This window comes from Miniopterus natalensis, chromosome 17, assembly GCF_054644295.1.
Source record: "Miniopterus natalensis isolate mMinNat1 chromosome 17, mMinNat1.hap1, whole genome shotgun sequence".
Classification (NCBI taxonomy): Eukaryota; Metazoa; Chordata; class Mammalia; order Chiroptera; family Miniopteridae; genus Miniopterus; species Miniopterus natalensis.
The window spans coordinates 23448877-23463016 of NC_142097.1; the positions used below are offsets into that span (position 1 = coordinate 23448877).

Genomic DNA, 14140 nt, shown 5'->3' on the forward strand with positions numbered 1-14140 from the left:
GAGGTGAAGGGGGGACATGGCCTGTTCCTTTTAGAAATGGTCTTTTCTCTTGAGCTGAGGTGTAGGTTTTCTGGGGACCAGGAGTAAGAGGGTTTAGGTTCAAGTCTTGGGCCCCCTGCTAGTTAGGCTTCTTGGGCAAATTATCTTAAATCTGAGCTTCTATTTCTCATCTGAGAAACAGGGTTATGAATCTCAGTGCACCTCACAGGGCTCACATGAGGTGAATTTCTATATACATCTGACTAAGGATGGTTCCTGCCTCCTCCCCCCGCCCTGGCTCAGTTAAAAATGACCAGTACAGGGTGGTCCCCAGGGAGGCCCCTGTTTTGCTCTAAATTAGCAGCTGGGTGACTCAGCGGGCTGGGTGGGTTGCACTGAAGGTCATAGTTCCTCCTCCCTGTGTCTGGTCTGAATTCAGGGGTGAGAGTCTAGTCCCTGGAAGAAATGAGCTTTGAGATGACTCTTGCTCTGTGCTTCTCGTGGGGCTTGATCTTGCCTAAGGCTAAGTAAACTTGCTGGCCTGGCCTTCAGCTTGGAGGTGTGTGTGTGTGTGTGTGTGTGTGTATGAAATGGGTGAATCTGGGTGTGAGGGAGACAAAACCTGTAGGGGGAGTCAGGCCAGCATTGCACAATTTGGCTGCACTCCCCACAGGTCACAGAACCAAAGGGTGTGTTTCAGTGTCTGTGTGCCCACCTTGGGAGGGACCAGCACTCGGGTTTGGATCATACCACTGATAATCCTGGTCTCCCCATCCATCTGCCTGTGTCAGCCCTGCTGGAAAAGACAGTACTTCCATTTTCTGCCCTTTCTGACCAGTTCCTCTTACCCCAGCAGGTAGAGCAGGCCCCTCCGCAGCCATGTCGGCCAAGGCGATTTCAGAGCAGACGGGCAAAGAACTCCTTTACAAGTACATCTGCACCACCTCGGCCATCCAGAACAGGTTCAAGTACGCCCGGGTCACCCCTGATACAGACTGGGCCCGCCTGCTGCAGGACCACCCCTGGCTGCTCAGCCAAGTGAGTTTGCCCCCGTCCTGGACCTTTCATCCAGGCCCAGAGTCCACGGAAGAGAAAGCAGTCAGTTTGTTAGAGATGTCCAAATGGATCATGTGATGGCAGACTGCCTGCATCAGTGGCCAGCACGAAGTGGGCTGAGCAGGGGTTTTTTTAGTGGTTGTTTTGTTTTGTTAATCCTTACCCGAGGATATTTTTTCAATTAATTTTTAGGGAGAGTGGAAGGGAGGGAGGGGGATCGAACCCGTGATCCTTTGGTGCATGGGCCAACGCTCTACCACTGAGCAACACTGTCCAGGGCGTGAGCAGGGTTTTGTGTTCAGCTCCCCGCATGTTGAGGTACCCTGGCATGGCGTACAGAGCATGGGCTTGGAACTGGACAAATGAGTCTAAATGGCAGCCCTCTGTTTATTAACCATGTGGCCTGGAGCAAACCATTTTACCTCTGAGTTTCATGGGCATAACACTCACCCTGTGAGCGGAAAGGATTAGCAGTAAGGTCTGGAAAGAATTTAGTGTGCTGCCTGTCACTTGGTAGATGCTCTGTAAAAAGGAGGTATGTGCACACACACACACCCCCCCCCACCACCACCACACACACAAAAGTGGAGCATATCATGAATGTCAGGGCCAATAGGAAGTGTGACATTGTATTTTGTGTAGGACTGCTAATGGCCTCGGGTGGGGGGCAGCCTGGCATAGAGGCTTTTCTTTAGATCCTTGTAGGGCCACTATTGGGAGGGGTTGGGAAGCCTGGACTTTGTTGGGGCCCAGAGAGCAGCACTAGGACCAATGTTCGGGATTTCAGGGATGCACATTTCCCCCCACTGGGAGGCAGCCCAACCACAAAGGGAGCTGCCTCTGGAGGTAGTGAATTTCCTGGCACTGGGGTGTATGAACAGTGGCTGAGGGCTGCCTGTTGGGCTTGTAGACAGGGTTCAAGCACAGGGATGGAGTTGACCAGATGACTTCTGAGGTCCTTTGTCACCCCAAGGCTCTATCTCTGTTCTTCGTTTTGGAACACTGGCTGGTCCGTACTGTGAGCATGGGGGAAATAGAAGTTAAGGTTAAACCTAAAGCTTATGGTTTATTGAAGCTAAGGTACCACATAGGGGGAGGGGAGGGAATCATTTATTTAGCAGGTATTTGATGAGCACCTACTCTGTGCCAGGCCCCATTCTGGGCAGGGATAGTTCTAGATTCCTGATTGTCAAAAGAAAGATGTAGGCTGGGACAGGTAAGGGAAGCAGTTGATCCTAAAGGAGGGGTGGGATTGGTTTGGGGAGTGGGGTGGATTGTGCTTTGTGTCCCCAAACTGTCACCTCTTACTCTACCCTCTCTTTCTTTGGTCTAAATATAAACTCCTCTCATTCCAGAGCTTGGTGGTCAAGCCAGACCAGCTGATCAAACGGCGTGGAAAGCTGGGCCTAGTTGGGGTCAACCTCACTTTGGATGGGGTCAAGTCCTGGCTGAAGCCACGGCTTGGACAGGAAGCCACAGTGAGTCTGGGTATAGGGTCGGGGTGACCATGCTATAGTAGCAGAAGCAAACGTGCTCACTCTAGACTAGTAACCATATGGCTGACCCCCACACTGGTCAGATTGCAGCCTGGGGAAGGTGGGAGTCCTGTGGAGCTGACTTAGCAGGGCCAGTCTTGGTGCTCATTCTCAGTTCCCCCTATCAGGGAATGGCCAGATGTGCTGCAAAAGTGACCCCAGTATAATTTGAGAGCCAGATGGAAGTGGTCTGTTTTTTGTTTTTTTTTTAATATATCTATTGATTTCAGAGAGAGGAAGGGAGAGAGAGAGAGAGAAACATCAATGATGAGAGTTATTGATTGGCTGCCTCCCGCACGCACCTACTGGGGATTGAACCGGGAACCCGGGCATGTGCCCTGACCGGGAATCGAACCATGATCTCTTGGATGCTAGGTTGATGCTCAACCGCTGAGCTATGCCAGCCGGGCAAGTAGTCTGTTTTTTATTGGCAAATCTGAGATGGGACTCTGAGGCCCATTCTGGGAATTCTTTTCTTTTCAGTTTCCAAAAAGGGTATGGTAGCTTGTTATCGCATGGAAACCCTGAGAGAGTGGGTAAAAAAAGTTGAAGAAAAGAGATGCAGAATCATTTAAGCAGAGATATGACTGGACCAAGAATCTAGAATATGACAGTTAATATTACTGACAAGTAAATTTCAGTTCTTGGCTTCTCCTGGCATGGTGGTTAATCTCAACTCTGTAGACGAGAGAGCTAAAGTGAAATATGATTTGGGAAGGCTAAGAGATTCTCAGAAATAAAATTGCATTTCATTTTCTTCTCACTCCCAAAGGGAACTGGAGAACTGAAGGGAGGGATGGGCTAAGGCTTCGTTTAGACTGGGAAAGATGTGCCGTCCACACCTGGCTTTGTCCTATCTGGGGTAGCTGGACTGGCGATGAATGTTCTCTTCCTCAGCTCCTCAGAAGTAGGAAGAAGGTGGCAATGGAGTCATCTTCCTCTCTGATTGGGCTTTCTTACATCAGCTCTTTGTGTTAATTCTGTTTCTGGCCCTCATAGGTAAAGAGGGATCCTTGTAGTTGTACATGAGTCTGGGGCTGAAAGATCTTGACCTTTGTGCTTGCAGGGAGAGGACAGCAGGGTTGGGGGCTGAGCAGTGTCCCCAGGGAGGACTTCATGTTCCCTTCTCCTTAGCTGGCTGTTGGAGGGCAAGTCGGGATATCTGAGCTGGCAGTAGCTTCAGCCCAGGAGCGGCTCATTACCTCTGATGGATCACTGTCTGGTCTCTGACTCAGCAGTGATACACAGGCGGGCGGGGGCTTCAGGGCACTCTGGGATGAGGACTGTCTGCCTTGGCTGCCACCAGGGACCCACTCAAACTGATTAGCTCTGCAGGCCTGTTGTCCTCAGCCATGAAGGTCTGTGTGGAAAAGTTCTCCTAGTCAAGCTCTCGCTCTCTTCTTCTCCTGCCCTTCTACTCCCACCACTCTTCCCCATGCTTAGACTCTTGTTCTCAGGCTGGCTGTCCCTGCCTGAGCTCCAAGATAGCCTTGATTTGTCTGAGCTCTTTAATTTGTGTGGTGGTGGTGGGGTGACTCCCCATCTCTGTGCTTTTGGGGGTGAGGCAGTGTTGCAGCTCATTTATCACCCTCCAGAGGAGGCAGAAAAAGAATGTGCCTGTTGAAGTGTGGCTCGCACAAGGGCAAGCGGATGGAAGAGGGGATCTCATGAGGACTCCTTTAGCTTAGGGCAGTGATTTTTCAACCTTTTTCATCTCATGGGACACGAGCTAATTACTAAAAATCCGTGGAACACCAAAAAATATATTTTTTTGCCGATCCAACAACAACAACAAAAAGGTGTAACTTTGATTCATTCCCACCAGGCAGCTATTGTGTTGGCTGTTGACAGTGTTTTTATTTGACAATCTAAGGGAAAAGAGGTCACTGCCCCTGACTAAATAGTCACGTATTGCATGCTTTAAAAGTTTTTGTAGCACACCCATTGACTATCGCTAGCTTAGGAGTCTGTGGCCTGATTACCCTGGTTTCTGGAAAAATCTCTTTGCTGAGTGTTATGGTGGTAGTGCTTGGGCTCCACCTCTGATGGGAAGGTGAGATGGAGGAGCAGAGAGTGCTTCCTCCTTCTGCCCTGGGGAGAAGACATGCTATCCATCTAAGTTTTATCTCCCTTCGTCTCTGTAGGTGGGCAAGGCCAGAGGCTTCCTCAAGAACTTTCTGATTGAACCCTTTGTCCCGCACAGTCAGGTATGTGTGATGTGGCTCCAAACTGGGTCCTCTCTCTCCTGGAGCCTCGTGTTTGTTGACCCTAAAATGATGAGAGAGGAAATTAAGCTGCTGGAGAAAAGTCAAAGGTACCAGAGTCTCTGAAGCAGCACTGAGGGCCTAAGGGGCTCATGGAGCAGGGATTCCAGCAATGAAGGAAAGGGCTTAGTTTGCAGCCAGGAGGAATCAGGGCTGGTGACTTTCAGCCCTGAGATGAGAAAGACATGAAGGCAGAACCCCCTCCGCTAGATCAGGTCCTACTGGCTCAGTCTGGACTGTCAGCAAGCCAGGCAGCAGTCTCTTCTCCTGTCGCCAACTGGGGTTGGTAAACAGGTCTCTGTTGGTGAGTGTCCTCTGCGGATTTTAGAAATGAGACTATAGGGGTTGGGCTCCTAGTCCTCAGTTCAGTGCTCCCACCCCTGTGGTGCTCTTGTTTCCTATAAGGCGGAGGAGTTCTACGTCTGCATCTATGCTACCCGAGAAGGGGACTATGTCCTGTTCCACCACGAAGGCGGGGTGGACGTGGGCGATGTGGATGCTAAAGCCCAGAAACTGCTTGTCGGGGTAGACGAGAAGCTGAAACCTGAGGACATCAAGAAACGCCTATTGGTCCATGCCCCTGAAGACAAGAAAGAGTTGAGTGAGAGGGTCTGCAGGGACATGGCAGTGGGGGAAATGGGAAGGCTGACAGGCTCTGGGCACAGAGCAGAGAAAACAGTGGTCTTCCTTATCTGGGTGGGTGGTAAGGAGCAGGTGGTAGGCACACACACAGCCCTGGCTCCCCCCCGCCCCCTGGTCCCAAGGAGGATAGCTGGCTGGCTCAGACTGAAATATGCCATCAGCTTCCCTCACCTTGCCCCTGTTTGTCTGGTGCTGCCTCCTCTGGCTCCCTGCCTGACAGCTTCTTTCCGGCATAGTGGCTGAAGAGTGATGTCCAGGGAGCAGGCTTGGCAGAGGAAAGCAAGGGTGTCTGTGAGGTGTCAGGGTGGTGGGAAGTAGAGCTGTCAGTGGCAGTGACATTGCTGCTGAGCCCACTCATTGATAGATGGATTGTCTCTCTCTCCCTCTCCCTTTAGAATTCTGGCCAGTTTTATCTCTGGCCTCTTCAATTTCTATGAGGATCTGTACTTCACCTACCTCGAGATCAACCCCCTTGGTAACTGGCTCTGTGTGGGTGGGATGGGGCATGGGTCAGTTATAGCAGGGTCCCAGTGCCAACAGTAAGCCTAGCCTTAACATTCAGAGGGCAGTGCAGGCAGGTGTGCATGTTCAGAGGGATCTTCAAGCTCATTGAGTGCAGGCTTCTGTTTCTGAAGCCCATGATTATTCCTCTTTAACCAACTCCAGTTTCTTTGGCCTTAATTTGTTCTGTGATGGGGAAGTCCTGGTTTTGATCTGACTGTGTGCTCTGTGGCTGTTTCTGCCAGTAGGTTAGGCTGTTTGCCCAGCAGCGAGCAGTGCTACCTTGCACTGGTCTGATCCTTTAGGCCCTTCTTTCCTCTCTGTGCCCTTAGAGCCCCCCGGGCCTCTCCCTCTGGGAGTTGGTCAATCATTGATCCCCAAGACCAGGAAGCCTTGGCCCAAGCCTCTCAGGCGGGGAAGGCGGCAGGTGGTGTGATCTGACTCTGGCCAGGGCTTCTGAGGGCAAAGTCCTGATTCCAGATCCAGCTGGGCGTGCAGTCCCTCTAATGGACCAGATGGTTCTGTGCTAACTTAATTAGCTAAATGGCCCTGGGGGAAAGGAAAGATAGATGTCCAGTGAGGCGGCAATAAATGAACCCTGCTGGCTGGGGTCCCAGTGTGCCCCCACAGCTTCCCAGCAGCAGCTGCCCCTTCTCCCCCCGACAATGAGGCTTCCCCTAGCCAGACTGCAGAAACCCAAATGCACATACATATGTGCATACCTAGGGTTCTTCTGACAGCAACCTGTACCTTTAAACATTTTTTTAATAGCAGGGCCATGGATAGGTGAATGGTTAGATTTAAAGTACATTGTGTAGCATTTTATGAAAATGTTTAAAAATTGCCATAGCAACTAAAACAGGCTTTCCTATCAAATTACCTATAGGTTAGGGGGAACTGGTCGTCTAGGATTTGTTTTTCCTTTGATGGGGGAAAGCTGTGCCTCCATAAGAGTTATTTTGATTTATTGCTGAGTGAGGAAGTCATTAGGCCTGGGCAGGACCTGGACCCTGTGGGAGTGGTATGTGGGGAAGTCTGTGGAGGGGTTTGGAGGTTGGTGGTCACCTCTGCCTGGGGCCAGTGTCTGATTGCCTCTGCTTTTCTCACAGTTGTCACCAAAGATGGCGTCTATGTGCTTGACTTGGCGGCCAAGGTGGATGCCACTGCAGACTACATCTGCAAAGTGAAGTGGGGTGATATAGAGTTCCCTCCCCCCTTTGGGCGTGAGGCTTATCCAGAGGTAAGGCTGCTTTGGGGAGGAGATGAAGAGTGATGGGGGCAAGAAGGGGGACGGTGACTAATCTCAGATGTGCATTTGGCCCCATAGTGGGCTGTATATTTGGCAGGGAAAGGAAGGTTGAGAACCATTTAATTTTTTTAAAACTCCAAAGGGGGTAGAAGGTGGGAGTGAGCCAAGCCTCTGAATCCCAGCCAGAAATCCTTTTAAATTTCTCTCGCAATCAACCTCCTGGGCTCTTAACTTGATTTGTTGCTTCTCCATCCTTCTGAATGGCTCCCCCTAATCCTGTCAGGAAGGTAGTTCTCTCTGCTACTTGCTGAGAATTTTCTTGCTCCTTTCCACTTCATCCTCTGTGAGGTCCTCACCGCGGAATCAGGCCTGCATGGCATGACGTAACCCAGGCCAAGGGAAGAGGCGGGTTGGGAGAAGAGGTGGGCCTGGGGAGGGGAGAGGGTCCTGTGAGCTAAGCTGCAGATGCTGGGAGTGGGGTCCGTTGTAGAAACAGTGACATAGCAAGGCTTGAGACTTGGGCAGAGAGCCAAGGACTTGAAGTTGGAGAGAAAGGAATTGGGAAATTTATCCCCAGGTGGTGGCAGTGGCGATGGTTGGTTTTGGTCCTTGAAGACAACATATTTTGTCCCAGCCACATAGGGCCCCATACAATCCCTTTTTCCTGGCCTTGTTAAGGCAATTGAGAACCTCTTCATGTGTTTCTAGAGAAAGGGAAGGGGAGGAGTCCTGGGATTTAGGACCTTGGTGAAGGGGGTGTCTTCAGGGCCTACCTGTTGTTGTCTGGTTCCTAGGAAGCCTACATTGCAGACCTGGATGCCAAAAGTGGTGCAAGCCTGAAGCTGACCTTGCTGAACCCCAAAGGGAGGATCTGGACCATGGTGGCTGGAGGTGGTGCCTCTGTCGTGTACAGGTGACTGAGGGGGCTGCTGAAGGAGATGCCAGTTGGGTCCACCTGTGCATGGCCTGGTGCAAGCTGCTTCACCTATGGGGGTCTCTAGTTTCTTACTTTGGTGCAGAGCAAGAATTATGGGGCCTGCCAGAGGAGTCCATGTGCCTTCCTGTTTACTTCAAAATAAGTTAATGTTATTAGTTCAGTTCTTGAAATTAGTGACCTACACGTGTCACTTGTGGGGCTTGAGGGTCCAAGGTCTGAGAGGTCCGTTTCATAATCTGACTTGAGAGAACAACAAATATAGAAAATGAACCAGAAAGTGACTGTTGCTGTGACCCCTCCCCCTACCAGGTCACCAGGGTAAACCCGGTGCTGTGTGTCCTTCCTGTGGAAGTATGCATACTTTTACCCTTCATAGAAATATTGGGATCCTAGTGTACACCCTTGGTGATGATTGGTGGTTTTTCACTTGAAGCCCAGTAGACATTTGCTCTTTTGTAAGCCTGTGATCGGCCACACCCCCTTCTGTGCTTGACTGGGCTTTCCTCTGGTTACAGCAGTTTTCCTTCTCCATTGGGCATCCTGGCAGGAACTCCTGGAATGTGCATTTTTTCTTTGTGTTGGGAGGTGCTCTTTGTTCATTTCACTTACCGTTGTCAGTCCAGGGCCTCATGGTGGCCCACAGCTGGCAAAGTGCACCGCTTGGGAGAGCCTGATGCAGCACTGTTAACCCTCAAGTGTCACTTGTGGGGCTTGAGGGTCTGAAGTCTGAGAGGTCAGTTTCATAATCTGACTTCAGGACTTCAGGGGCATCTGTGTGTCCTCCCAGTCACCAGGCTGCCACCCTCACTGCTAGAGTTTGAGCCAGCACTGACTTCCTTGTCTCCCTGGCAGTGATACCATCTGTGATCTAGGGGGTGTCAATGAGCTGGCGAACTATGGGGAGTACTCTGGTGCCCCCAGCGAGCAGCAGACCTATGACTATGCCAAGACGATCCTCTCCCTCATGACCCGCGAGAAGCATCCAAATGGTGAGACACACATCCTCGTTCCTCAGGGCAGCCCACCATGCTACAGAGGGGACAGCTTTGGGCTAGGAGGCACTGAGGTTGTGGTCCTGGCCCTTTGCAATCAGAGCTAGTCATTTAACTTCTGGACCCCAGTTTCCCTGACTGTGCAGTGGGCAGTGACAGCCTCTATCAGATGAGGGTCTCTGAGACGATAAGGAGGTGGGTGACACATGTACTTAAAGCCCTATGAGCAGAGTGCAAGGGAGGGGCGAGGTGCATTCTCTCTCAAGACTGCTATAAACTCAGTTTTTAGTGTCCATTTAGACATTTATTACCCAACTATACCATTCCAGCTTCCCTTTACCACCTGTTCTCAGTGTCGGGGACTACCCATATCAGTTACTCTACCCTGAAGCCAGATAGAGCAAGATTCCCACCAGGTGTATCCAGAAACCAAGCTGGATTTCTGGGTGGCGGTCTAGATTCTGTGGTTTAACCACCTCTTGGGGGGTGTAGGTGATGGAGGAGTGGAGCTGATAAAGCTGACAGTTATCAGGAGACAAGCCTCCCCCCACCCTAACACACCTCTACACTGATACCTCCTAATAGCTGGGGACCCTCACTCAGAGGAGAGAACTCAGTTTGCTTTCTGGTAAGATGCTCAAGTCTACTTTTCTAACCCTTTTTGACTTCTCTCTTACTCCAAACCCAGGTAAGATCCTCATCATCGGAGGCAGCATTGCAAACTTCACCAATGTGGCTGCCACATTCAAGGTAACCAGCCACAGTGACTGCAGTTTCTGGGGAATACGAGTTTGGGGGAATCAGGAAAGGGGAGGTTCTCACAAGTGAGTATTAAGACAGAAGCAAGTTCCCATGAACTGCCCATCCAGATAGAGACTCTTGCCCCAGGATTCCTGATGCAGATGCAGAAGACACTGGGTCAGATCTGGATCTGAAGCTGTGTCTCTGGGCAAACAGCTGGCACTCACTGGGCTGTAATTCTCCCATCATTTTCAAACCTCCATTGTGAAACTCGGCAACTCCTAGTCTTTCGTCTTTCAGTCATCAGCCCCTTCTCCAAAAGATCAGAATGAAGAAAGTGTTTTGATGACCTGGGATATCTGCTCATCCAGCCAGTAGGCCATCAGCCTGGGTCCCTGTGCATAGGTCAGGGCCGTGGGCACACAGTTTTAAAATGTGACTCTCAGTCAACAAGGACGACACAGCTAAAGTGTCTCGAGCCGTTTCCTTCAAGGCAGCCACCGCGGGAGGCCTTTTATTATCCCACACTGTCAGATGCCCACTGAAACTATTCAGAAGGATGTGCCCCATTTGGCACTTTGATATAGGCTTTGCAATAATGAATAAAAAAATGTCAACCTTGAAAGTCTGAGCTCTCAAGAAGTGGAGGACCAGGCCTCATCAGTCCTTCCTAAAACAGGATGTCCCTAATTGGACCTGACTCAGCAGACAAATCTGAAACAGGTCAATCTCAACAACTTTGTTTTGACTTCTTAGAAGTCCCATAATAAAGGCAGCACTGGTGATAAGGGTGGTTAGGTCTAGTGCAGGCACTGTGTGCAAAGCCTTGGGTGACAGAAATTAGACTCCTGACTCAGTATACTAGGCCTCTGCCTAGAGAGACAAAATTGGTACATACCTATATATTCTCTCTTGTTTCCCACTGCAAGGGCTGTTCCCCTAAGTCTCTTGAAGAAGCTTTTGTAGAACATTGACTTTTTATTTTTATTTTTTATTCTTCACCTGAGGATATGTTTAGAGAGAGGAAGGAAGAGAGAGAGAAAGAAACATCGGTGTGATAGAGAAACGTCGAACAGTTGCCTCACGTACTCTCCCCAACCAGGGATTGAACCCACAACCTAGTATGTGCCCTGTCCAAAATTTTGGCGTACAGGACGATGCTCCTATCAACTGAGCCACCCGGCCAGGGCAAGACATTGACATTTAAATAGGCTATGCCACCTCACCTCTGATAACTCTTGTGTAGGAACTCAGCATAAATTCACCCTCCCCACCCCCTAATTGCAATAAGATAACTAGAATGACTGTAGCTAGGACGAGAGAGAAACCAGCAAAGTCTTGCTGATGTTAGAAGCCCAGCACCCATGCATTGAGAGGTGTTACTCCCAGATAATCCAGATTCTTACCACAGCATCTTTACAAATGATCTCATGCCCTATGCCTTTGGGTAGCTTATGCATAGCCCAGTCCACACATGTAAAATTCTTGACTAGTGGGCCCTGCCATACTTCATGAGGAACAGCCCTTGTTATATACACCCTGGTGTGTTTGTTTATCATGGTTATAAATAATTGATTATGGCTCCTTATTTTTAGCCACATGTCTCTTCATCCCTTTGTGCTTCCAGGGCATCGTGAGAGCTATTCGAGATTACCAGGGCCCCCTGAAGGAGCATGAGGTCACGATCTTTGTCCGAAGAGGTGGCCCCAACTATCAGGAAGGCTTACGGGTGATGGGAGAAGTTGGTAAGATGGGGACTTTTCTCTCCCTTCCACCCTGAGTGTCCGAGGCCTACTTCCTTGGGATTCCTGAAGGAGTCAGTCTGTGAACACTTCCGTGCTCTCCCCTCCCCTCTCTGGATATGTAGTTTGCTTCTACTTCCACTTCTGCCCTCACATAGATCTGTCCTAAACTTCAGAATGGGCAGTAAAGCATTTTCATTTGGCTATTTGTTTACAAACATTTGTGGAATGCCTGCTCAGTGTGGTTACATACTGTGGTTACAGCCATGCATACAACACACGACAGACAGCCAAGCCCTTGTGCAGTTGAGAACATTGACTGTAATGTCAGGTCATGCTAAGTGCATGAAGGAAGACAGCAGGGTGAAGAGATAGTGTGTGGGGGAGGGGACGAGCAGTTTTAAGTGGGGTGATCAGAGAATGCTTGACTGACTGAAAAGGTGACTTTTGGCTAAAGACCCAGAGGAGAGGAGGAAGCAGGTCAGTGTGACTATCAGCAAAGGAAAGGCAAGTTCCAAGGCCTTGAAGTGGGAGTGTGCCAGTGTGTGCAGGCCCAGTGGGGATGGGGCAGGGAGTTGGAAGATGGAGGCAGAGAGGCAGCAGGAACGGGCATGTGGGGCTACTACAGGTCAAGTGCCCAGGAGGCACTTGGCTTCGTCCCTGGGTTGGCAGCTGTGGGGAGTCTTTGCCCAGAGGAGTGACACAATTTGACTTAGGTAAATGGCAGCCAGGATAGAAGCAGAAAGGACTCTTCGGCGACTGGGGCAGAGTCCTGGACACCGGTGGCCTGGATGTAGGGGATAGGCAGGCAAGGGTCTGGTAACTGGTAGGACAGGAGAGCTTTGCCCCTCACTGAGCTGAGGGAGGAAGGGTGTGGCATCTATTTTGGTTTTCTTTCTCCCTTCTGCATTTTGAGTGGCTCCTGCAGGTTTATAAGACTTCAAACTCAGAGCTTTCAAGAAGTCTGAGACCACGTCTCATCAGTCAGGACTAAAATCAGGTCTCCCTAAGTTGACCTGAACCTAAAACACGTGAACTCTGTGTGACCAGCAGCTTTTGTGTTGAGTGAAATGCAGCCCCCATTGCCAAGAGCAGTTAGGTGTGGAGCCGGGGTTCACGTGAAGTGCCAAAGGGGTGCCAGGCATAAGACGCTTGTGCTCAGTGAGTGAGCGGAGAGACGAAACCTTTTTATCTTCCCATTTTTCCAAATCCGGTGTCCATGGCAACCACCAAACCCATCTCAAGCAGTTGAAGCAGTGCTAAATCCTCATTGCCCCCCAAAATGAGTACCTGCCATGGGCCCAACCTTTGGGACAGCACAGTGAATACCACTCAGTCACGGTTGGGACATTAAACAAGTAAACAGTCATTGGAACAAGATGCTGTCAGGTAGTGCTCTACATGGTGAAGCAGGCAGGGTGGGGTGGAGGAGAGCAGCTGTCAAAGTCATCAGGAGGTCGCACTTGAGCTGAATGACGAGAACAGCTGGGTGAAGGTCTGGGATGAGAGCTCTATGTGGAGGAAGGAGCAGGGCCACTGTTTAGGAAGAGGCCAGGCCAGGGAGGCTAGAGTGTGAAGTCGGGGGGTTTGGAGAGCGAGGGTCCAGGCTGTGAATGGGAGGAGTGCAGACTCTAATGATGCTTGTGCTCACTTGAGAGTATCGGCAAAGCTATTTCTTGCTCTTCGCAGCAAGTGGTCTTTACAAAGATTTGGTGATGAAGATATGACAACTGACATGTGCTGGAGAATTGGTCTTGCACAGGAAGTGCCAGACATCAGGCAGGATCCTGATGCACCTTTCCAGAGTTGTGTGGACTTGGGCATTTATTTGAAGACTTGAATGATGGACTCTTCCCTCCTTTGCAGGGAAGACCACTGGGATCCCCATTCACGTGTTTGGCACTGAGACTCACATGACAGCCATTGTGGGCATGGCCTTGGGCCACCGGCCCATCCCCAATCAGCCACCCACAGCAGCCCATACTGCAAACTTCCTCCTCAACGCCAGTGGGAGCACTTCGGTAGGTGCTGGCCAGCCCCCACCTTAAAGCCTGCCATGCTATCTTTGTCGGCCCCTCACACCCCTATCCCATCTAGGACCTGGGGCCTCTCCTCTGTCCCTTGCCATTTGGGGATATTGGGGAAATGCGGGGGGGGGGGTGTACATGGTTGGTTTCTGGATCTCTGCCAGTTTTTTCCATGCCAGTCAAGGTAGTATAATGGAAAGACCAGCAGTTTTAAAATCAGACCTGAGTTCAAATCCTGCTGAGGGAGGGACCTTGGTAGTTATCATACCTGCTCAGAGCCTCTGTTTGCTCACCTGGAGCATGGAGACAATACTAATTCCTGTCTCAGAAGGTAGTTAGTGCTTTTAGAAGCAGCTATAAATAACTGCTGTACTGAGTTCTTGTTACCTGATTTCTCTTGTTACCTCAAGGACCAGTGGCTTTTTTTCCTAGCTGCTACCTATGATTCTCACTCCCTCTCCTTATCTCATGTCAG

At 50.3% G+C, this 14140-nt stretch overlaps 1 protein-coding gene across 2 annotated transcripts in view; it reads left to right on the top strand.

The window, feature by feature from the left end:
* Positions 1-832: 832 nt before the first annotated feature.
* Positions 833-14140, top strand: part of ACLY (ATP citrate lyase) — a 35453-nt gene continuing 22145 nt past the window's right edge. The window contains exons 1-11 of one of the 2 annotated variants that reach the window (XM_016215084.2): positions 833-1017; positions 2391-2513; positions 4715-4777; positions 5240-5430; positions 5872-5951; positions 7087-7217; positions 8021-8139; positions 9016-9152; positions 9844-9905; positions 11524-11641; positions 13505-13659. In XM_016215084.2, the coding sequence (XP_016070570.1) occupies positions 859-1017; positions 2391-2513; positions 4715-4777; positions 5240-5430; positions 5872-5951; positions 7087-7217; positions 8021-8139; positions 9016-9152; positions 9844-9905; positions 11524-11641; positions 13505-13659 (1338 nt within the window). In that variant the 5' untranslated portion in view covers positions 833-858. The remainder of the gene's footprint in view (positions 1018-2390; positions 2514-4714; positions 4778-5239; positions 5431-5871; positions 5952-7086; positions 7218-8020; positions 8140-9015; positions 9153-9843; positions 9906-11523; positions 11642-13504; positions 13660-14140) is intronic. The other variant, XM_016215083.2, reaches the window with a different exon arrangement.